The sequence below is a fragment of the Mercenaria mercenaria genome, chromosome 10 (genome assembly GCF_021730395.1).
Source record: "Mercenaria mercenaria strain notata chromosome 10, MADL_Memer_1, whole genome shotgun sequence".
NCBI lineage: Eukaryota > Metazoa > Mollusca > Bivalvia > Venerida > Veneridae > Mercenaria > Mercenaria mercenaria.
In genome coordinates this window covers 66,257,759-66,280,548 of record NC_069370.1, presented here as the reverse complement: position 1 = coordinate 66,280,548, position 22,790 = coordinate 66,257,759, and the positions used below count along the sequence as shown (strand labels likewise).

The 22,790-nt window shown below is 36.0% G+C and overlaps 1 protein-coding gene across 2 annotated transcripts in view; it reads left to right on the top strand.

The window, feature by feature from the left end:
* LOC123561380 (fasciclin-2-like) overlaps positions 1–22,790 on the top strand; it is a 121,130-nt gene that overhangs the window by 48,921 nt on the left and 49,419 nt on the right. For both annotated transcript variants that reach the window (XM_045353714.2, XM_053553246.1), the window contains exons 9-13: positions 578–740; positions 2,785–3,008; positions 4,523–4,628; positions 6,392–6,556; positions 8,189–8,341. In XM_045353714.2, the coding sequence (XP_045209649.1) occupies positions 578–740; positions 2,785–3,008; positions 4,523–4,628; positions 6,392–6,556; positions 8,189–8,341 (811 nt within the window). The remainder of the gene's footprint in view (positions 1–577; positions 741–2,784; positions 3,009–4,522; positions 4,629–6,391; positions 6,557–8,188; positions 8,342–22,790) is intronic.

Here is a 22,790-nt window from a genome sequence, read left to right as displayed (position 1 = left end):
GACACACTGCAAGTAAACCCTAACATAGGAAAGATCTTATCAATGCTTGACACACTGCAAGTAAACCCTAACATAGGAAAGATCTTATCAATACTTGACACACTGCAAGTAAACTCTAACATAGGAAAGATCTTATCAATAATTGACACACTGCAAGTAAACCCTAACATAGGAAAGATCTTATCAATACTTGACACACTGCAAGTAGACCCTAACATAGGAAAGGTCTTATCAATACTTGACACATGTGGTCAATTTGATGTGATTTTTTTTGGTGAAAATCATGAAATGATAATGAAGTTGTCATTTGTTATACAGTAAATAGTTGCAACATATTTGAATAACCTTTCAGAATGATATGATATTTTAGAAGCTTCTGTTATAAGATACAGCAGTCTTTTAAAGGCAGCGGAGATAAAATGACTTAACAAATACTCAGTTACAGAAATAATGAAAGTTCAAAAACTAAAATTGAAATACCAGCTGTGAAATTCAGCTGAGCGATAAAAGGCCATCCTTATATTCTTTTTGTGTAATCTTATTATGCATAAAACAAATTACTCTTGGCATTTTTTAGGATATTAGTGTGACAAAAGAGGACCTTACAGAGCCTAGTAACCTGGGAGCCCGCCTGACAGTGAAATTTGACAAGCTAAAACATTCTGATGCAGGAGAGTATAAATGCGTGGCAACCAATAAGGCTGACACAGCTGAAGCTATTGTAAACCTTGAAGTACAATGTAAGTTTTTCTTCCAACTACTCCATTTTAAATTATTTGCTTGATTATCATGCACAATTTTAGTTCACATGAGCACAAAGTGTTCAAGGTGAGATATTGTAGTATCCCTGGGTCATCTTTCTGATATTTACAAAACTTGGTTGGAATGTTTGTCTTTATGGAATCTCGGTCAACTTTGACTTGATCATTGGGATTTATTGTATCGGTTCATAGCAAAACCTTGCTAACTCTGAGACTACCTTTTCTATTCAAAACATGGTAAGAATGTTGACTTAATCAGGTCTAGGTTAAGTTTGAAATCAATTGTAAAAATGTAGGTCATTAGGTCAGATGATAGAAATATCTTTTAAACCTGATGGATGCCGTATTTTTTACCTGAATCCACATAACATCTAGTCTGAATGTTTGTTTTCAAGAAAACAAAACCTAGGTCTAGATCAAAACTAGGACATCTTCGTGATGATCTAGGTCACTAGGACATCTTCGTGATGATCTAGGTCACTAGGCTCATTGTGATGATTTAGGTCACTAGGCTTATCCATAGGAAGACCTTGTTAATACAAGCCTAGAATTGGGCCTGATTTCAGGCTTTTAACTGCTATAGTTTCGTTATATAACTCCATTGAAAAAATAGATTCCATTTTTTAGAATTCAGATTTTTTCACTGTTTTGGTTTCTTTCTGAATCCCAGACCCGTACCGTCACAAAAAGCCGTATTTTCTTCCTGATCTGTATGAAACATGGTCAGATGTTTGTCTGTATGGAATCCATGCCATGTTTTAAACTGGGTCATTTGTAACTCGGCACAATTGTTCACCATCATGGGACAGAGTGTCATGCACAAGAACCAGGTCCCTAGGTCTAAGGTCAAGGTCAAACTTAGAGGTCAAAGGTCAAATTCAAGAATGACTGTCCTGAGCATATCTTCTCCATGCATTGAGGGATTTTGATATAACTTGGCACAATTGTTAACCATCATGAGACAGAGTGTCATGTGCAAGAACCAGGTCACTAGGTCTAAGGTCAAGGTCACAGTTAGAGGCCAAAGGTCAGATACAAGAATTACTTTTTCTGGAGCATTTCTCCTTCATGCATGGAGGGATTTTGATGTAACTTGGCACAATTGTACACCATCATTAGGCAGAGTGCCATGAGCTGGTCTCTTCTTTAGAATGACTTCCCTTTATTGTTACTATATATAACTTATATTGTAACTTAGTCATTACTGGTTGTAGGGAAAAATCAAAATCACTTTTCTGTGGTACAACATAGATGTTTTTTTTTTTTTTCAAATTTTAGGTGTATTTTTAGGTGTCTCTACCTGGTAAGGAGTTTTTTTGTGGACTTAGAAAAACAAAAGAATTATGTTACATATATTGACTGTGACATTCTGGCACTCTTGTTTTGCCATGTTTTCATATATGTCAATAAGTTTCAAGTCATCTGCTTCAATTTAAGATTTTTGAGATGAAGTGAAAAAGTCAGTTGTATGGGTTCCAGGAACATTGGCTTATTAATTTACCAGTTGCTGTTACAGGACTGAAATACTGTCGAAATTTGGTTTAATCCTTATGAAATAAAGATAAAATTATATTTGACATCTTGAGCAATGTTATTTCTGAGAGTAAAGAGACTAAATAACTCTTAGCAACTTAGAACTGATTGAGATGTTGTCCTAAAAGTTTGCTTAAAAAAATGTTTTTGCCAAGCCATGTTTATTACGTTAAGTTTCAAATATCAGAAATAAATATCCTGATCATCTTACACAAGGTTGTTACAGCTTATTGCATTTTGTTCTTTTTGCCTTCACTGTCTGTCCGTCTGCCTTAAGCTTGTCCAGTATTCACAGGTCAAACTGCTGGCCGGATTTCCACAAAACATAGAGGTGATAAATACCAAGCCTAGTTTTGCATATCGCCGACACATACTAATTCGCTGCTCCAAATGGCCGCAAGATCTAAAAGTATACATAAAGGGGAGACTTATGTTTTTGTGACAAAAACACCACCTAGATTTGACTATAAATTTAACAACTTCATTTCAGATAAACCAAATTTTAATGATCAGGGACCAACAACATTCTACAATTGGTATGTGGAAGGGGAGGATAAAGACAATTATCTTACATGTATTGCTAACGGCAACCCATTGCCATCCTTTACATGGTATAAAGGTGATGCAGAAATCACTCCCGGCTACCCCCAACATTCTGTGGTAAATGAAGAGACTGACCCTGAAAACCCACATAGAGCTGTCAGTAAACTATATGTAAGTAATAGCCAGTTACCAGGACATTATGTGACATATGAGCCACGCCATGTGAAAACCAATGTAGTGGCTTTGCGACCAGCATGGATCCAGACCAGCCTGCGTATCCGTGCAGTCTGGTCAGAATCCATACCGTTGGCTTACAAAGCCTATTGCAATTAAATAAACCGTTAGCGAACCTGCAGGCTGATCATGGTCTGCACTGTTCGCAAAGGCTTAATCACTTGCTGTCAGCAGGCTAAAGCTAAATTTTGTGAAGTTAAAATTTTCATTAAACTTTTAGCTGTAGAATAGAAGTGAGTTCCTTTGGATTAGTGAAATTTAATATTGTGGATGACATAACACAATTACAAAATCCAGGAATAAAGTTTTTTCAGGGAATACTTTTTCAATATGTATATAAAAAAGTAAAAAGTTTGGCTTTAGTTTTTGTTGGATTGTTACAAAACTTTCAAGATACCTCAGTTTGCATTGAAGAAAGTTTTTGGAAAATTTCTAAAAAAATAAATAGATTTCAAAATTGTTATTCTGTCCTAATGTCACCATGGGATACCTCAGAATGATATCTAGTTAACAACTGGATCTTGCAAAATAAAGTGGCAGTTTGTAGAAAACCCTGTCACATATAGGAGAGATCGGAATTGTCAATTTTTAATAACTTTTTCGCTCATTTATGAATTTTAAAAATTCAAAAGTTTTGAAATGCTTACGATTTTTATATTTTTTCATTTCAATATCTTTTTGAATTTTAAATGACATATGATTTTAAAAGCGGCGTAGCGATGCTCCAAACTTTTAGAAAAACACTGAAAGTTAAGCGTTCACAATTAATCCATTTTATTTGGAAATAATAATTAAAAGTAATCAATAAATTGCTTGTTTTATATCCTTGCCATTGATCAAAATAATATTGATATCATTTGTGTTTTAAGAAAGTTTAAGCTGTTTGAAAAACATCAGTGTTTACAAAAAACATGGACGCTCGGCGTCTACCCACCCGAACTTTGTCTTATCAGTTCTAAAAATAGAAAATACAACGGATTTGTATGCAAACACGATCTCTCCTATTGGGACAGATCAGTAATTGTGTTCGCTATTTAATCTATTGTAGTTTCAGATGGTTCTGGGTAGCAGAATGTGTTATGATTTCATTTTATACTCCAGTAGTTAAATTTTTAGAAAAGGTTTCTGTTGTCTTAGCAGCCTTAAGTGTAACATGTTCATATAAACATTCCGAGGAAAGGTTCTTTTTTGAAATATTCACAGACTAGACTGTTCCTTTTATTTTTCTCTGAAGAGATACATTTTGGCTATAAAGTTGAAATTATTCCAAGACACAAAAAAATCAGAATGCAAAAAGTTCAAGCTGTCCTAGCATGCCTTGAAACAGTAACAGCAACATAAAGAGTCCTTTATATGCAGGCTGAAATGCCCAGGAAACAGTAACATTTTATGTTTATATTTATACTGAAAAACAAGCTTGTGAATAGCAATACTGTTATTTTATATTGCAGGTAACGTATACTGGTCAAAATGGTGATAATGTATTTGGTGAATATAGATGTGTAGCTGCTAATTTGCAAGGCAGAAGTGAAATTACTTTGACTATGGAACAAGCAAGTAGGCTTCCTTTCTGTCCTTATTTTGTGTTTAACTTGTAGTAGAGGTGTGTGCTTAAATACAATTACACCAGGACTGGTTCTTTTTATTGGAAAAAAAAAAGAAATTTCGTTTTGGGTTTAATACTATTTTTAGCTCACCTAAGCACAAAGTGCTCATGATGAGTTATTGTGATCACACTTTGTCCGTTGCGAATGCGTGCATGCATCCGCCCATCATCAACAGTTTCTTTCAACATTTCTGGAATCACTGAATGAATTGGGGAGCTAAAAATAGAAAAATCTTCAAACAAAATCTCCTAAACTGCTGGTCTTTTTAAATAATTTAACACAAATAGTCTTTATGTAACCTTCTATTAAGATTGTTCGAATAATTATGATTCATCAAAAACATGGAGGTACAAGAGGGGTGTGGTCACTTTTCCTTACCTGTATATAGTGGAAACCTAAAAAAATTCACTTGTATGAAACTGCTGGCCTGATTTTAAAATAATTTCACACAAATGGTCAATGTGTGACATTCTAGCAATAGTGTTAAAATAATTTGGCTAAAATTGCCATTAAACATGGCCACCAGGAAGAGTCAGCCAGGGGGAGTTGTCACTTTTTCCCTATTTCTCTATATATACTGTAAAATCTTTAAATTTCGTGGGCTTGAAATTTCGTGGTTTTGGTCAAAACAGCAATTTCCTGGAGATATAAATTCGTGGATTTCAGCCTTCGACCATAAAATGAATGGGAATTTTACTTGTTTGTTGGGATTAAATTTCGTGGATTGATTCGACCACGAAATCCATGAAAATTAGCCCCCCATGAATATTACTGATTTCACAGTATTGGAAACTTCAAGAAAGTCAGAAGTAGCAGGCCCAATTTTAAAATAGTTTTACTCAAATGTTTTTGGGTGACCTTTTACGAAGATAGTACAAATTGTACTGTATCTTAAAAAAAAAAAAAAAGGTTTGGGTCACTTTTCCCTATATGTATGTAGTTGAAAAATCTTCTTGATATGTAGGTCTGAGAATATCATGATTTGAGAGATTGCATGTTTGGTTCCTGGGCTAGATGAATAATCTCTGTGTTGGTTGTATGACAGACAAAATATCTAAATTCGTTTATCCTTTACTTTTGATCAATGTGTAGAAGTTGCCATTCCTTTACTATTGATAATCGTGTAGAAATTGTCATTTGCTTGTGGAGAACAAGTCAATGCTGATACAGAATCCAGCAACACTGCTAAGTGAAGGTTAACTGACAGTTAATCTAAAATACTATTGCAAAATATGTGTAAAGGATCCATCATTGAAAAGCCCCTCTAAGTTAGTGGACCCTTAATGTATGCGATTTCAGCATCTTTTAGATTTAACAGACATGCATGGGGAAAGCTGAAATACCTGAAGAAAATACATAGTCACTCAGAAATTTCGGAGTGCCATTATGGGTCTAGTACCTTAAATACTTTTCATTTTTCATTAATACTATACTGAACAGCAAAAGAAACTATCCAGATGTATAACTGGTAAATTTTGACTTCACGGTTGATTGATTTTTTAAGATTTTACATATGAAGTTCTTCAAGTTTAATGTGATATGAAAAACACAAGTGATTTATAAATTAAATGTTTTTAAATAAAAAATACCCCAGTTATAAAACTGGATAGTTTCTTTTGCCGTTCGGTATATATAAATATGCTATTAAGTTGACTCCAAATGGTTAAAGTTCATGTGAAAAACACTAATACTGTGTGACTTTTACTTCAACAGAACCTCCGGGAGAGCCGATTGTTAGTGCACAAGACGAGGATGCTACTTTCATTGATTTCTGGTTAGAAGGGCCAGTAGTGAGAGGACCAGAGGTTACAGAGTATAAGGTAATCTACAAAGTTAAAGGAAGCCCTGATGAACCCAAGGAACTTACCGTCCAAAAAGGTACAGTATAAACTCTTGTTTAACTCCTCACTAGCAATACCTCACTGTAACATCGTATTCCCTATAGGAAACTGAATGAATTAATTAACATATTAGACTGTGAAGATGACTTTTTTGGATATTTTTTATATTTCCTTGTATGTGGGGACATAAAATTATATTGATTTGTACTGTCTATCACTTTGTCTGTCTATTTCAAAGTTGTTGGGATCACTTTGTGGAACTACAGGAGGGATTTCAACCAAGCTTTGTAGAATTAAGAAAGGTTCATGACTAAGGCTACTAGTTCACATGACCATGTTGAATGTTTTTTATACACCCAGTGGGAGGTATTATGTTATGTCCCCGGTGTCCATCCGTCTGATGGCTGGCCTCAAGGTTCCACTTAAGGGTCAAAGGTCATATGACTTTGTTTCATGTGTATATTGCTCTGCATTGCAGTATTCTTGACCTCTTACTTGTTCACTAACAATAATTATGTCTCCCACCACACAGTGGTGTGGAGGACATATTGATTTACTCCAGCCTGTCTGTCTGTGTGTGAGTATCTGTCACAGATCTTGTCCACACTCGAACATTCTCATCCGATCTTCACCAAACTTGAACAAAATGTGTTAAGACCCGGGCTAAGTTTGATAACTAGCCAATTGGTCCAGGCACTTTGGAGTTATGGCCCTTGAATTACTGACGGGAATCACTCGTTTGAACTATCCAGACAAGCTAGACATTAATGATACGAACCACTCCTCTGCATCATCCAGACAAACCAGACATTACTGATACGAACCACTCATCTAAACCATCCAGACCTCCAAGACATTACTGATCAGAACTATTCATCCAAACCACCCACACCACTTTGAATCACTAAAGGATTAGGCAGTTGTGGGAGACATGCGCTTTTCTCAAAAGCAGCTCTAGTTTTTTATTGAATTACTTTCCTTTTACTTTACTATAAATAATTTACATTGAATTTTGTAACTTTTTAATTATTGGCCGTAGGGAAAAACCAAGACCACGTTGTGTTATGTCCAGATATTGCTTATACAATAATCATGCCATTTAAAATGAAGGGGTATTTCAGGACATTCACTTTTTTCAAAAGCAATCCCCAACAATGATGTCATCATGAATTTATTATCAGAAAGTTTTTAAATATTTGTGTGCTGCAACCAGCTTAAAAAAGATAAAAGAATCAGGAACCACTCAACGTTATGCCGAGCTTATTCAAGTGTTCACATGTGATCGATTACCCAAGTTATGTGGAATGTACATTAATGGAGGCACTGTGGTCAAGTGGTAAAATGCCATACCATGAAACCAGGCGTAGTGAGTTTGAGATAGCCCCTCTCTTCCACCTAAATATTAGGATAAGATGCCATTGTATGGGTGCTTTGGCCTGTCATGCAAAAGAACCTAGAGAAAGATTCTGGAATTGGAGCAACATCTATATAGTGAAGAAGTTAATCATATTGGTAACTGGTGGTGACTATAGATAAACTTGTATACACCCATGGCCTGCTTCAGTTATTGTGAGAATGAAGATGGTTGTGTCAGTAGAAATGCTTGATGAACTTATGTAAAATATATTTGGTTTGACATTATTTATTTGATCACATTATTCAATTACAGAATATAGGGATCATATTGATACATCAAGGAAATATACTGTTCTCACTGTCAGAGATCTCCTTCCAAGTACAGAGTATGTGTTTACCTTCTACGCAACAAATGCCGTTGGGACAGGACCAGGAAGGGAGTTCCCCAAAACTACAAAAGCTGTCAGTGAGTATCTCTCTAACAATTCGACAATTTTCTAATAGTGTGCATATCTATATAAAGGTCTGTTTGTATTTTGTAGTCATGTGTTTTCATAAAAAATACATAAAAATTGACTAAAATTCCAAAACAGACATCATTAGATTTCTCTGGGATTATCATAGGTATAGGAGGAAGTTCTCCCACCAGCCCCGGTCAGTTTGGGAGATCATTTAGATGAAATGAAGTGGATTTGATGTGATGTCTCTCTTTTTTATGTATGTGAAAATTTTCAGGTTTAGCTGGTCGACCCCCTTTTGGCCCCACCCCCCAACTTTGTGTTTGCTCGTATGCCACTGATTATAGCATATTCGTATAAAGGCCATACTAAATAAGATCTTTGTTCAGCATCCCCATCTTTTATTTTCAGAACCTACTTGGAAAAAAGTGTCCATTCAGATTTATTTTTAGCACTGACCAATCTGTCAGAATATTGTAAGTTGTCCTTGAAAATAACACTGCAAAATATAGTACATAAATGCATGACACCTTATTAGTGATCATTTACATGCAATAACCTGTTTCCACTTTGATTTAATTGATAAAATCTTGTCAAGACTCCTTTGTCCTCCCTACTCTCATGTGGAGATATTTGTCTTGTGGAGAAGTTGTCGGTCCACTTTCTTGTCAGCCGCTTATTTTTGTAAAAAAAAAAACATATGAAATGAAACAGCTGTTGTTTAGTTAACCCATAGCCTGCTGGCGGCAAGTGATTCTGCCTTTGCGACCAGTGCAGACCGAGATCAGCCTGTACATCTGTGCAGTCTAATCAATGTCTTCACTGTTCCATTTTAACAGTTAATGGTACTGTCCAAATTGAAAGATGGACAAGTTCATTATAGAAATTTAGCAGGGTAAGGGCTAATGAGATGTTACTGAGTAAACAAAGCTAGTCATTAAAGCATATTTGTATTTCACTATGATTAAAGGTGACCCTTTTTACTAGCCCTTAATTGTGTTTAATGTAATGTAATTCAATCGTTATTGTTTTGTTTCTGTCTTATTTTCTTTCTCAACAAATACCTAGTGTATTGATTTTCCAATTGACCGTATCTAAAATAAGCTTTTAGTGCCATATAGCCTGAGGTACTCACTTTGTTGAAATATTCATTTAAAAGCCTTGGTTAAAGTAGGGTTGGAGTTTTCTCTCTGTTTAAATTGATTATTATTCTTTTTTTTTTTTGTTATTGTGGACAGAAGAGGAAAGTCCAATCATATTTCTTCATTATTAAATAATTTAAAGTTGTCATTTGTCCTTGTAAATAGTTGTTGTATTTTGAATATAATAAAGATGTAGAAGATATTTTTTTTTGTTGAAATAATATATACTGTAAGTGTACTTATATTAGCGCAGCTAAATTTTAGTGCAAACACCTTAAATTGAGTAGTTTTGACTTATTAGTGCATTGTATTAGCGCAGTATCAGCAGCGCTAAAATAGCCTATTGGCGGTATCTGAAACACCAATTTCCGATGAAATACTGAATGGCCCGAACGTGACAGTTGCATCAAACAGTTCTGCCACTATATATATATATATATATATATATATATATATATATATATATATATATATTATATACACACGCTTTTCTTTGAAAAATATTACTTAATAAAGTTTGCATATTGTTGTCTTTTTTTTTTTTTTTTTTTTTTTTTTTTTTTTAATAAAAAGCAAAATATAAATTATGCATCTGGATCTGTTTTCTTTTTCTTTCTTCTCTTACTGTGGAAAAATCTCGTATTAAATAAATGTTACTAAATCGACCAGGCATGCAAATAAATCTACATTTGTTTAGATCAGTGTTAATCTGTATACTATAAATTTGTACATGTATACAGTACAGAATGGTGATAATTGTTTGTTTTCAAATCCACACTTGGTTTTCACAGAAGTAAAATGTTATGTTGACCCTCGGAATTAGCGCAGCAAGACAAACTGGCGATTTACTCTGAATGTGTTATATACGTTTACATACAATGTCGAAGATAAAAAAATGTAACTTAATTTATAAAATTACATGACTTTTGCACTAATGTTCAAACAGGTTTAATTATTCTATTCAAAACTTTTGCAGAATATTAGTTAGGAATGCAGTTATATTTACACAATAAATATTTTTTCTTTTTGTTCTGTTGCATTGTAATTACGGTATTTTCAATGCGATAAATGTTACTTTTTATGCCCCTGAAGGGAGACATATAGTTTTTGAACCGTCTGTCTGTCGGTCTGTCCACAATTTTCGTGTCCGGTCCATATCTTTGTCATCGATGGATGGATTTTCAAATAACTTGGCATGAATGTGTACCACAGTAAGATGACGTGTCATGCACAAGACCCAGGTCCGTAGCTCAAAGGTCAAGGTCACACTTAGACGTTAAAGGATAGTGCATTGATGGGCATGTCCCGTCCATATCTTTGTCATCGATGGATGGATTTTCAAATAACTTGGCATGAATGTGTACCACAGTAAGACGACGTGCAGTGCGCAAGACCCAGGTTCGTAGCTCAAAGGTCAAGGTCACGCTTAGACGTTAAAGGATAGTGCATTGATGGGAGTGTCTGGTCCATATCTTTGTCATCGATGGATGGATTTTCAAATAACTTGGCATGAATGTGTACCACAGTAAGACGACGTGCAGTGCGCAAGACCCAGGTCCGTAGCTCAAAGGTCAAGGTCACACTTAGACGTTAAAGGATAGTGCATTGATGGGTGTGTCCGGTCCATATCTTTGTCATCGATGGATGGATTTTCAAATAACTTGGCATAAATGTGTAACACAGTAAGACGACGTGTCATGCACAAGACCCAGGTTCGTAGCTCAAAGGTCAAGGTCACACTTAGACGTTAAAGATCATTTTTCATGATAGTGCATTGATGGGCATGTCCGGTCTATATCTTTGTCATTCATGCATGGATTTTAAAATAACTATGCATGAATGTGTGACACAGTAAGACGATGTGTCGCGCGCAAGACCCAGCTCCGTAGGTCAAAGGTCCTAAACTCTAACATCGGCCATAACTATTCATTCAAAGTGCCATCGGGGGCATGTGTCATCCTACGGAGACAGCTCTTGTTTATTAGGAAAGCCATTCATTTCAATCTAATATTAGCTCTAGACATGAATTAGCACATGCCTGATTCCGCTAATAGCGCGAAAATTAGTACTTCGCTAATAGTAGTACACTTACAGTACCATGTAACAGTAATTAAAATTGAAGACGACCTAATGTATTTTCTTTTGGAAGGAAAGATCTTCTGTAGAAAGATATTTTACATTACCTCATGATTATACACCCAGATACAGCTGTGTAGGACTGTTACTTTTGTCTGTCATGTTTTTTCATCTGTAGGTGTATCTCCAAAATCTTTGTACAGATATTAGAGATAACTACACAATAAACATGAGGTCAAGGTCACTATGTCCAAGTCTAAATAAACATATTTTTTACACAGTATCAGTTGTTTACCCCATCAAGACTACATGTGTTTCCTGTCCTTGTATCAAAGCTGCTTCTGGGGGTATTAATCACCTTTAATGATAGGTCTAGTTTCTACTGATGTATTGTACTGCTGTATCATTAATTTACAATCATGTAGTTATTTATGGAATCTTTTCTTAACTTCTACCTCACTTTATTCATTTGTATTTCTTCATTAATTGCATACAGGCAGTAAAGTATCTAGTTGTCATAAAAAAATGCTTGCTTGCTTTCATTATAAAAATAGCTTTTTTGTGTCGGTATTTTCCCCCAAAATATTTTTTTGGACATTGAAGTTAAATTGCCAATAAGCAATTATTACTGTTAATTCAGTGAGTTGCAAATGTTTCTGCTTACGCTCATTGTTTGCTTGCAGTTAGAGGTCATAGAGCTTACCCTAATTTGAATCTAAAATTGAGATGTTGAGTGATTTTTCAGCATGAAATCTTTTCATTTGAAGGGAGGTCCATGGCCAAGGAATTGGTTTAATTTAAACATATTAATCCCCAAAATAAAGTACATACACTAATACATATGTCGTATTTGATCAAAGCAACACAGGAAAGAATATGAATGAAAGACAAGTCTTATAGAAGTTTTCTTGTAGTGGATGACCCCTGATGTTTTTAGCTTGACTGTTCCAAGAATAGTCTAGCTATTCTACTCACCTTGATTCGACGCTGGCGTCACACCTGGGTTAAAACTTTGTATACAAATACTTATAGCTATCATTTAAAGGTATATAGCTTTGAAACTTGCTTTTTCTTTTTCTAGGTCAATTACCAACCTCACTGGGTCAAGTCCCATGCCTGACTTGTAGTTTGGCCAAATTTTGTCCCCTTTTATTCTGGTTAAAGTTTTGCATGCAAGTTACAATCTCCAAAACTAATGCAGATATTGAATTGAAACTTCACATGTGTCTTAAAGGGTTATAAAACTAGGTGACAGCATCAAGTCTTATAACTCTGCCATGTACTTTTGCCAGATTATGTCCCCTTTTGTACTTAGAAAATCCTGTTAAAGTTTTGCATATAAGTTTTCTATCTCCAAAACTAATGCAGATACTGGATTGAAACTCTATAGATATTTTAAAATTAAGGGTAATATTCCTGCTTCTGGGACAACAATTCAAATAGCGGAGCACTGGCTGTCTCATGGACAGCTTTTGTTGTCGAGCCCACTTGCAGTGAGTTCCACTTAGTCCACTTTTGCCGGTTTGGTGTATGTGCGTGCATCCCTGTGTCTGTCCATGTGTGCGTGCTTCCGTCCGATTTTGTCAGGACCATAACTTTGGCATGCATGGACCAATCTTGTTTATATTTGGCTTGAATGTTTACCTCGATGAGAAGGCGTGTCATGTGCAAACCCCCTTGTTCCTATCTCAAATGTCAAGGTCACAGTTGGAGATCAAAGGTCAAATTGAAGTTTGTTCGGAGCATTTCTTCATGCATGGTGGGATTTTGATGTAACTTGGCATGAATGTTCACCATTTTTAGATGAAGAAGAAGCAGGTCCCTAGGTCTAAGGTCAAGGTCACACTTAACAGCTGGTGGGCTTGACATTCTTCCCGTGGGCATACTTGTTTAATTCATTTTTGGTTAAAGGTCAAAGAGTACAATACTCACTTGCCTCTGACAGGCCATCATCGGGGCATATATGTGTTTTATAAACAGCTCTTGCGCACAAATGTTTATGCCTACCACATTTATGTGGGGGCATATAGCATTCATCTGCATGTCCACCCGTATGTCCCCAAATCTTGCGTGTCTAACTCCACCCACACTTTCAGGCTGATATGCTTCAGTCTGGCACAGGTGAACAAGCTTGATGTGCAGATGACCATAAAGGAAGGAATTTTTTACTCTGTCTGTGACTATTTTTAGCTCACCTGTCACTTTGCTTTTGTGATCGTGCGGCGTCCGTCGTCCGTGCGTCAGTGCATAAACTTTTGCTTGTGACCATTCTATAGAGGTAACATTTTTCATGGGATCTTTATGAAAGTTGGTCAGAATGTTCATCTTGATGATATCTAGGTCAAGTTCGAAACTGGGTCATGTGCAGTCCAAAACTAGGTCAGTAGGTCTAAATATAGAAAATCCTTGTGACCTCCCTAGAGGCCATATTTTTCAATGGATCTTCATGAAAATTGGTCAGAATGTTCACCTTGATGGTATCTAGGTCAAATTCAAAAGTGGGTCACATGCGGTCAAAAACTAGGTCAGTAGGTCTTAAAATAGAAAAACCTTGTGACCTCTCTAGAGTCCATACTTTTCAATGGATCTTCATGAAAATTGGTCAGAATGTTCACTTTGATGATATCTAGGTCAAGTTCGAAACTGGGTCACATGCCATCAAAAACTAGGTCAGTAGGTCAAATAATAGAAAAACCTTGTGACCTCTCTAGATGCGATATTTTTCATGGGATCTGTATGAAAGTTGGTCTGAATATTCATCTTGATGATATCTAGGTCAAGTTCGAAACTGGGTCAACTGTGGTCTAAAACTAGGTCAGTTGGTCTACGTCGACAGTGTGTCCGTGCGTAAACTTTTGCTTGTGACCACTCTAGAGGTCACATTTTTCATGGGATCTTTATGGAAGTTGGTCAGAATGTTCATCTTGATGATATCTAGGTCAAGTTCGAAACTGGGTCATGTGTCATCCAAAACTAGGTCAGTAGGTCTAACAATACAAAATCCCTGTGACCTCCCTAGAGGCCATATTTTTCAATGGATCTTCATGAAAATTGGTCAGAATGTTCACCTTGATGATATCTTAGGTCAAGTTCGAAACTGGGTCACATGCGATCAAAAACTAGGTCAGTAGGTCTTAAAATAGTGAATCTACTTGGTGGTTTTCAATGAAACTTAGCCACAATGAACTGGGTTGCGTGTGGACAGGTGAGCGATTCAGGACCAGCATGGTCCTCTTGTTATAACAGTGGCCTTTTGATAGTTTTGTTATAGAGACTGTAGAGAAAAACCTTGTGTCTAACACTGTTAGCCTGATTATGCTTGAAAGTTTCACAGATGAAGGACCTTGATGTGAAGATAACCATAAATAATAGACTTTTTTTCTGTGGCTATGCTTTTCAAGAATTATGGCCCTTTTTCTCACAAAATAGGCCATAGTAAAGAAATTTGGTGTGTTCAGCCCGTACACTTCTTGAAGGAATGGCTTCAAAGTTGCTCAGATGCACAACCTTATCTGAATACAATTTCCATCAAACTTTTAGTTGCAACATCCTTCATGTGAAGATGGTTTGTACTTAAAACTTTTCGCCTGCTCATGATGAGATAATGCATGGAGGGGCACCTGGAGTTATTCTCCACTAATTGTGTCGGTGCGACGTTAAACCCAGCAAAAAAAAAAAAAAATAAATAAATAAAAAAAAAACCAAAAACAAAAAAAACTTTGATATTTAGAGGATGGCACAGAATGTGGGACATCACAGTTATAGTTGTTGCTATATAAACACTTTCTACGTAAAATATTTAGGTAGAAAAGACTATTGCATTTTTGTTCTAATGGCTGTAATCACTGAATGGCTGGATGTGCCCTGCTTTACTAAAAACTAAGTTTGAAGACCAGTCTACTAGAGCAGCATTGCTATTGGTCAATCGCAAGGTTAATGATCAGAAATAACCAGTCAGATGCTGGAAATTGGAATTGGTCTCCAAATTCAGTTGAGTTACCCCAGGACCAAGGTTACTTTTGAATTTAGTGTTTTGTAGAGGCAGTTTGGAGATTGCAGAGCAATTTATTGATTTGCAGATATAAATGTCACCCATTTTTGTCTATAATACATTTACAGTAAAACACCGCTCGCTCGAGGTCGCAAGGGGATGAGCAAAATGCTCGAGTTATCCATGGTTTCGAGTGACCCAAACATTGACCAACATACGAAGAAAACTAAAGTTTGTTTTACGGTCATCGGGACCGTTTGCTGAGTAAACGGTGATGCGTAATAATAACATACTTGTGACATTTTCGAAAACAAACGTATTACAAACGTTATCTATTGATAGACGTTTCAATATGTAATTTGTAAATGGCACATGCGAAGAAACAACTAAGACTTTTTTTTAATTTTTATTCATCAACAAGTGCATATCATAATTATCGTCTCAATTTTATGAAACGGCTATATTATTTCCTTCATTTGCATGCAAACAACTGCTGATTAAATTACTAAGATCTCGATCCCGCAGAAAAGATGCTTTAAATTAACAGTAATTGATCGATATTTGATCAATAAAACTTTTCTTTAAGCTTTTATCAATAATTAATCTCATCTTAATATAAAATATACCGACAAACAAACATTTAAGATAGTCTGGGAATAGACTACGCAATTCTCACGGTGTGTGAAAATGTTTAATTAACCGATGCATTCTGACCGCCGAAGGTGTGAAAAATTTTGACACCTTTGCTCGAGTTAGCCAGAAGCAACAAAGAGTAAATTAATACACAGGGACCAGGTGTCATGCTCGAGTGATCGAGTTATCGATGCTCGACCCAGCCATGGTAATATCACATAGAAAATAGAAGGAAATCGGCCGGGACCACATGAATTGCTCGAGCGAGCCCGGGTGCTCGAGTCATCGATGCTCGAGCGAGCGGTGTTTCACTGTAGTTTCAATGAATTACATTTATTTCTTGCTGTACACGTTTCCTTTATTGTTATGTATTGTTTTTACTTCTTTTTATGAATTTTTGCTTGTATGATACTAATATGTTAGCAGATGGCGTGCATTTTCATTCATGAAAAAAAAAATGAATTGGTGAATTCTATACCAGGGTGAATAAGAAAATATTCCATAGATTTTAGCTTTAACGTCAGTTTTATTTTAATAATGCATTTTGGCTTGTGTAAATATACATGTACTATATGTCACTTTCTGTTGTTTATCTTGATATGATTTTGTTTTGCAGAATATTTTGTTGTCTTGCCTGAAACAAAAGTTCAGGTTGAACTAATAGTATAGGTGGATAGGCCAGCGGCATCCATTGTCCATGTTTCATCTTCCAAAATTTACATTAACATCTCCTATGAAACTACTTGACAGAATTACGCTTGTCCACTTACTTCAGTAGGGAGAGCGCAGATTTATAGATCAAGAGGTAGTGAGTTCAGTCCTTGGGCGAGGCACAGTCATGTTCTCTGTGAAGATTTCATGAAATACATTGTGTCTAAAATCATATTTCCACCACCTCTGACTCATGTGAGGAAGTTGGTAGTTACTTGTAGAGAACAGGTTTGTACTGTTTTAGAAACTTGTTAGGTTAACTGCATGCCCACCATTATATAACTGAAATACTGTTGAAAAATGGCATTAAACCCAAAACAAACAGAAAACTTGTCATAATTATGCCAGAACCTGGCAAGGTTACCCATATCTGTTTGTATGGTTCTGCTTGACCCTTTAAAGTAGCAACTAGAGCTGAAAATAGAAAATAATTTGTTTTGGTCATAAACCACTTGATGGATCTCCATCAGACTTGATCAGAAGCATTATTATAAGGTCCTCTCCAAAGTTTGTCAAATGAGGGAACTGGTTTTGCTATAACTTGGGTGCTTTTAAACGACTTTTCTATGGCGGATCTTTATCAGACTCGAACTGTAGCATCAGTATAAGGTCATCTCGCAGTTTGTTAAAATGCAGGCATTTGGGGTTGTTAGAGCTAGAATTAAAACAATCTTTCAAGGACTTATGAACTGCTTTAATGATCTCCATCGAACTTGGTCTGTTCCAACATGGTAAGGTCCTCTCTCCTTTCAAATTTGTTGAAATGGGGGCACATGACCCCCTTTAGTGGCTACTATTGCAAATATAGAAAAACCCTATTGCAACTTTTTAAACTTGATCTGTAGCATCATGTAAAGTCCATTCTATTATTATACCTGTTTGTCTGTGCTTCCAGCCATCTGTCCAAAATTGTAATTGCTTATAATTAAAAAAAATTTAAGCTAGACTCACCAAACATTACATAAATGTCAGTTTGCAACCAGAGTTTCCTATCTCGATTTGTTTGAAAAAACAAATGCTTGTAATTCAAAAAATATTTCAGCAAGAATCACCGAATCTCAAGTAATTATTGATTAGCTTATGACTTTAGCTCACATATTGTATTATCCACTTGACCCAGTCAAAGCAGAGTTTCCCCCTTGATTTGGTAAAAATAATTGAAAATGATTATAATTCAAAAAGTGTTTTAATTAGAATGATCAAACCTCACATAATGATGAATTAGGTCAAACCTTTGCTCACATGTAATATTACCCTCCTTGATCAAGTATGAGCACAGTTTTTTCCTTGATTTGATAAGAAATATGGATTTTTGACTGTATCTATGTACATGATGTAAGTTTACACAAATGTGAGTACTGTGAGATGGGGATGCATGCAGTATATTGTCAGGGCTGAGGTGCAAGTGTTTCTTTCATCAGGGTCTCTTCAGTAACTAAAGAGTTATTGTCTTTTAATTGTTTTCATAAAACAAAGTTATCCATTGATGGTTCTTATTGAAACTTAATGCAAGAATAGATCACTGTAGGGCAAAGTTTACCTTTATTTTTAAAAAACCTTTGCCTGGTCCTTTTGTACATAACTTCTGTTTATTAAGATTTTGAAAATTGAATATCTTTCAAAATATAGGCCCCTCATTTGCAAAAAAACTTATTTGGTTGGGGATATAAATTCACTGAATTTGCTTGTTTTCAAATGGGGCACTTTGCCCCATTTAGGGTCTGCTATAGCTATAGTAGAAATACCATTAAATCAATTCTTCTCATGAACAGCTTCGTCAAACTTGGTGTGTTACATCCTTAAAAGATCCTCTCCCAATTTTGTTCAAACTTGGACATTCTGTCTGTTTTCTGTTAATTATATTGTTTAATATTAAACACAAATGTTACCATCCATGAGTCAAGTGTTTAATCATACATATATTTAAGGTCAAATAGTCATGGTCAGGTGAGCCACTTAGGGCCACTGTGGCCCTCTTGTTTATTTATGTGTGTAAAGTGAAAAAAGGAATCAGTTTAACACAGCATGTAACAAGTATTTGGACTTTTTCATTCGTTCTCAACTTTCAAGCTGTTTATGTTTCACTTCTTACTGGTCATCAGTTAATAAGATAAAATTTAGTTTAACTCTTTGACCTTACACATGAACTATTTCAGTTTTTGTTATTGTTGCAAGATTGATGTTTAAACATTTTCCAACTTTCAGGTGTTATATTAAAACAAGAGGGCCATAATGGCCCTATATCGCTCACCTGTTATCATTGCACTTAAGGACAAGAAGGTCAAAAAATTATAATCAAGATCAATCAAAAGAATCATGAGAAAATATAGTTGAAATTTTCTTAAAGGTACAGATAAGTCAAAATACATCTAAAAATTGGAGGTACCATCCATGTTGTACCACAGAAAAGTGGTCTCGGTTTTTCCCTATGGCTAATAATAAAAAAGTTACTAAAGCTATTTATAGTAACATAAAAGGGAAGTAATTCAAAAAAATTATTGTAAGTGAACAAAAGAAGGATCTGCCAAATAAAAACAAGAGCACTGCAATGCAACGCAAATGCAGAGCAATATACACACAAAACAAAGTCATATGACCTTTGACCCCTAAGCGTGACCTTGACCTTGAAGTGACCCATCCAAAACATGCGCTCTGCACATCGTTTCGATGAGGTGAACATTTGTGACAGGTTTCTTTGGAATCCTTCAAGGGATTCAAGAGTTACAGAGTGGAAGGGAAATTGCTGACCAACAGACAGACGGACACCGAGGCGATAACATTATACATCCCTTCAGGCATATAAAAAGGAATCGAGATCTTATGGTGATACAAGTTGTGTGCAAGTATGGTTAAAATCAAATCATAAATGAAGCTGCTATTGTGCAGACAAGGTCAAAATAGCTAATTCTGGCCCTTTCAGGGTCATAACTCTAACCCAAATTATGGGATCTGGCCGGTTCAAAAAAGGAACCAAGATCTTGTGGTGATACAAGTTTTGTGCAAGTTTGGTTAAAATTAAATCATAAAGGAAGCTGCTATTGTGCAGACAAGGTCAAAATAGCTAATTTTGGCCCTTTCAGGGGCCATAACTCTGAAGCCTATTATGGGATCTGGCTGGTTCAAAAAAGGACCCGAGATCTTATGGTGACACAAGTTTTGTGCAAGTTTGATTAAATTCAAATCATAAATGAAGCTGTTATTGTGCAGACAAGGTCAAAATAACTAATTCTGGCCCTATCAGGGGCCATAACTCTGGAACCTATAAAGGAATCTCGCCAGTTCAAGAAAGGAACCAAGATCTTGTGGTGATATAAGTTGTGTGCAAGTTTGGTTAAAATCAAATCATAAATGAAGCTGCTATTGTGCAGACAAGGTCAAAATAGCTAATTTTAGCCCTTTCAGGGGCCATAACTCTGGAAACCATAATGGGATCTGGCCGGTTCAAGAAAGGAACCAAGATCTTATGGGGATACAAGTTGTGTGCAAGTTTGGTTAAAATAACATCATAAATGAAACCACTATCATGCAGACAAGAAATTGTGGACGGACGAAGGACGAAGGGTGATCACAAAAGCTCACCCTGTCACTATGTGACAGGTGAGCTAAAAAGGAATGAACCCAGAAACACCATTCAGTCAATTATTGATGGCCAGTTAGCTTGGATTCACTTAAGGAAGTCAGGAGTTCTATGTATTGTCTATGTTTGAATTGTTTGAAACCCAGGATAACTTGAACATTTTGATCATTCTCTTGTGACCTCAAGAGATCAATAATTTCATTTGCATGAAACTGTTAATATATATTATGAGATTTACCTTATATTCATGTAGTTTTTCACTCACCTGAAAGGTTAGCTTTTGTGACTGCTCAATGTCTGTCGTCAGTCGTTTGTCATGTGTCGTGCGTCTGTCAACATTTTCTTAAAAATATCTTCTAATTAAAACCACTGAGCAGAATTACACAAAACTTCACAGGAATGATCCTTGGGTGGCCCCCTTTTAAAATTTTCAAAAAATTGAATTATATGCAGAACTCTGGTTGCCATGGCAACAGAAAGGTAAAACTTTAAAAAATCTTCTTGTCCAAACATAATTGTTTTGCAGATGTCAGTTGGTCGGTCTGTTGGTTAGTATGTAGACCAATCCGTTTCCAGATGATACCTCAAGAATGCTTGAGTCTAGGATCATGAAAGTTGATAGGAAGGTTGGTCATCACCAGCAGATAACCCCTAATGATTTTGAAATCTGTATGTCAGAGGTCAAGGTCACAGTAACCCTGAGCAGTTACACGGTTTCTGGATGATAACTCAAGAAGGTTTAGGCCTAGAATCATGAAAGTTGATAGGAAGGTCGGTTATCACCAGCAGATGACCCCTAATGATTTTGAGATCTGTATGTCAGAGGTCAAGGTCACAGTAACCGTGAAAAGTTACACGGTTTCGGGATGATAACTCAAGAAGGCTTTGGCCTAGGATATGGAAGTTGATAGGGAGGTTGGTCATGACCAGCAAATGACTCCTATTGATTTTCAGATCTGTATGTCAAAGGTCAAGGTCACAGTGACCCTGAACAGTTAAAAGGTTTCCGGATGATATCTCAAGAATGCTTGGGCCTAGGATCATGAAAATTGATAGGGAGGTTGGTCATGACCAGCAGACGATCCCTATAGATTTTGAGGTCAGTAGGTCAAAGGTCAAGGTCACAGTGACCAGGAACAGTAAATAGTTTCAGGGTGATAACTCAAGAAGGCTTGGGCCTAGGATCAGAAAAAATTGATAGGGAGATCGGTCATTACCAGCAGATGATCCCTTTTGATTGTTAGGTCATTAGGTCAAAGTTCAAGGTCAATTGGCCAGGAACAGTTAAATGGTTTCAGGACGATAACTTGAGAACGCTTTTGCCAAGGGTCATGAAAGATGATAGAGAGGTTCATCATGACCAGCAGATGACTTCTATTGATTTTGAGGTCAGAAGGTTAAAGGTCAAGGTTACAGTGACCCGGAACATTTAAACCGTTTCCAGACAGTTACTGAGATCGCTTGGGCCTAGGATCATGAAACTTGATAGGGAGATTGGTCATGACCAGTAGATGACCCTTGTAGATTTTGAGGTCAGTAGGCCAAAGGTCAAAGTCACATTTACCCGGAACAGTTAAACCCTTTCCGGAAGATACCTTGAGAATGCTTGGACCTAGGATCATGAAACTTAATAGGGAGGTTGATCATGACCAGCAGATAACCCCTATTAATTTTGAGGTCAGTAGGTCAAAGGTCAAGGTCACATTGAACCAGAACATTTGTTTACAGTGAGCAAATAATTTCTCTTCCCTGTGCAGTTACTGAATGCATCAAGGGGGGCATTTCGTGTTCGACGAGCTCTTGTTTAGTATCAGTTGCAATTTGAAACATGTAGCTCATATTACTCAGGTGAGCAATTCAGAGTCATCACGACTCTCTTGTCCTTATTTGTGTAACAAATGGTTTTGTCTTTAGATCATTGAATTTTGTGAAATTGCATTTTAGTAGGTATATATTAGATAGTTACAATTCATAATTACAACAATTCATTACAATCATCTTCAAACATTAAAGTGGCTTGCCTAGTTAGCACTATTTGAAATGAAGAACTCAGTTGTTGTTTTTTGGTAGTTCTTATTGAACATAGAAGAAATTACTGTTATTGGTAGTAAAGTATGTTAAAGGTTTTTACCTTGTTTTTAATGAGGAGTAGATTATCATCATGAATGACTTGTAATACTTCTCTATGACCTCATTAATATTTTTTGAGGACTAGTTTTTGTGGTTGTAACAATCTGAGAAATTTATGAAAATAAACAAATGAGTTCTCATTCCTCTAGTGTTCAAAATGTTGGATTTCACAAATTCATTTCCACACAAAATCGATG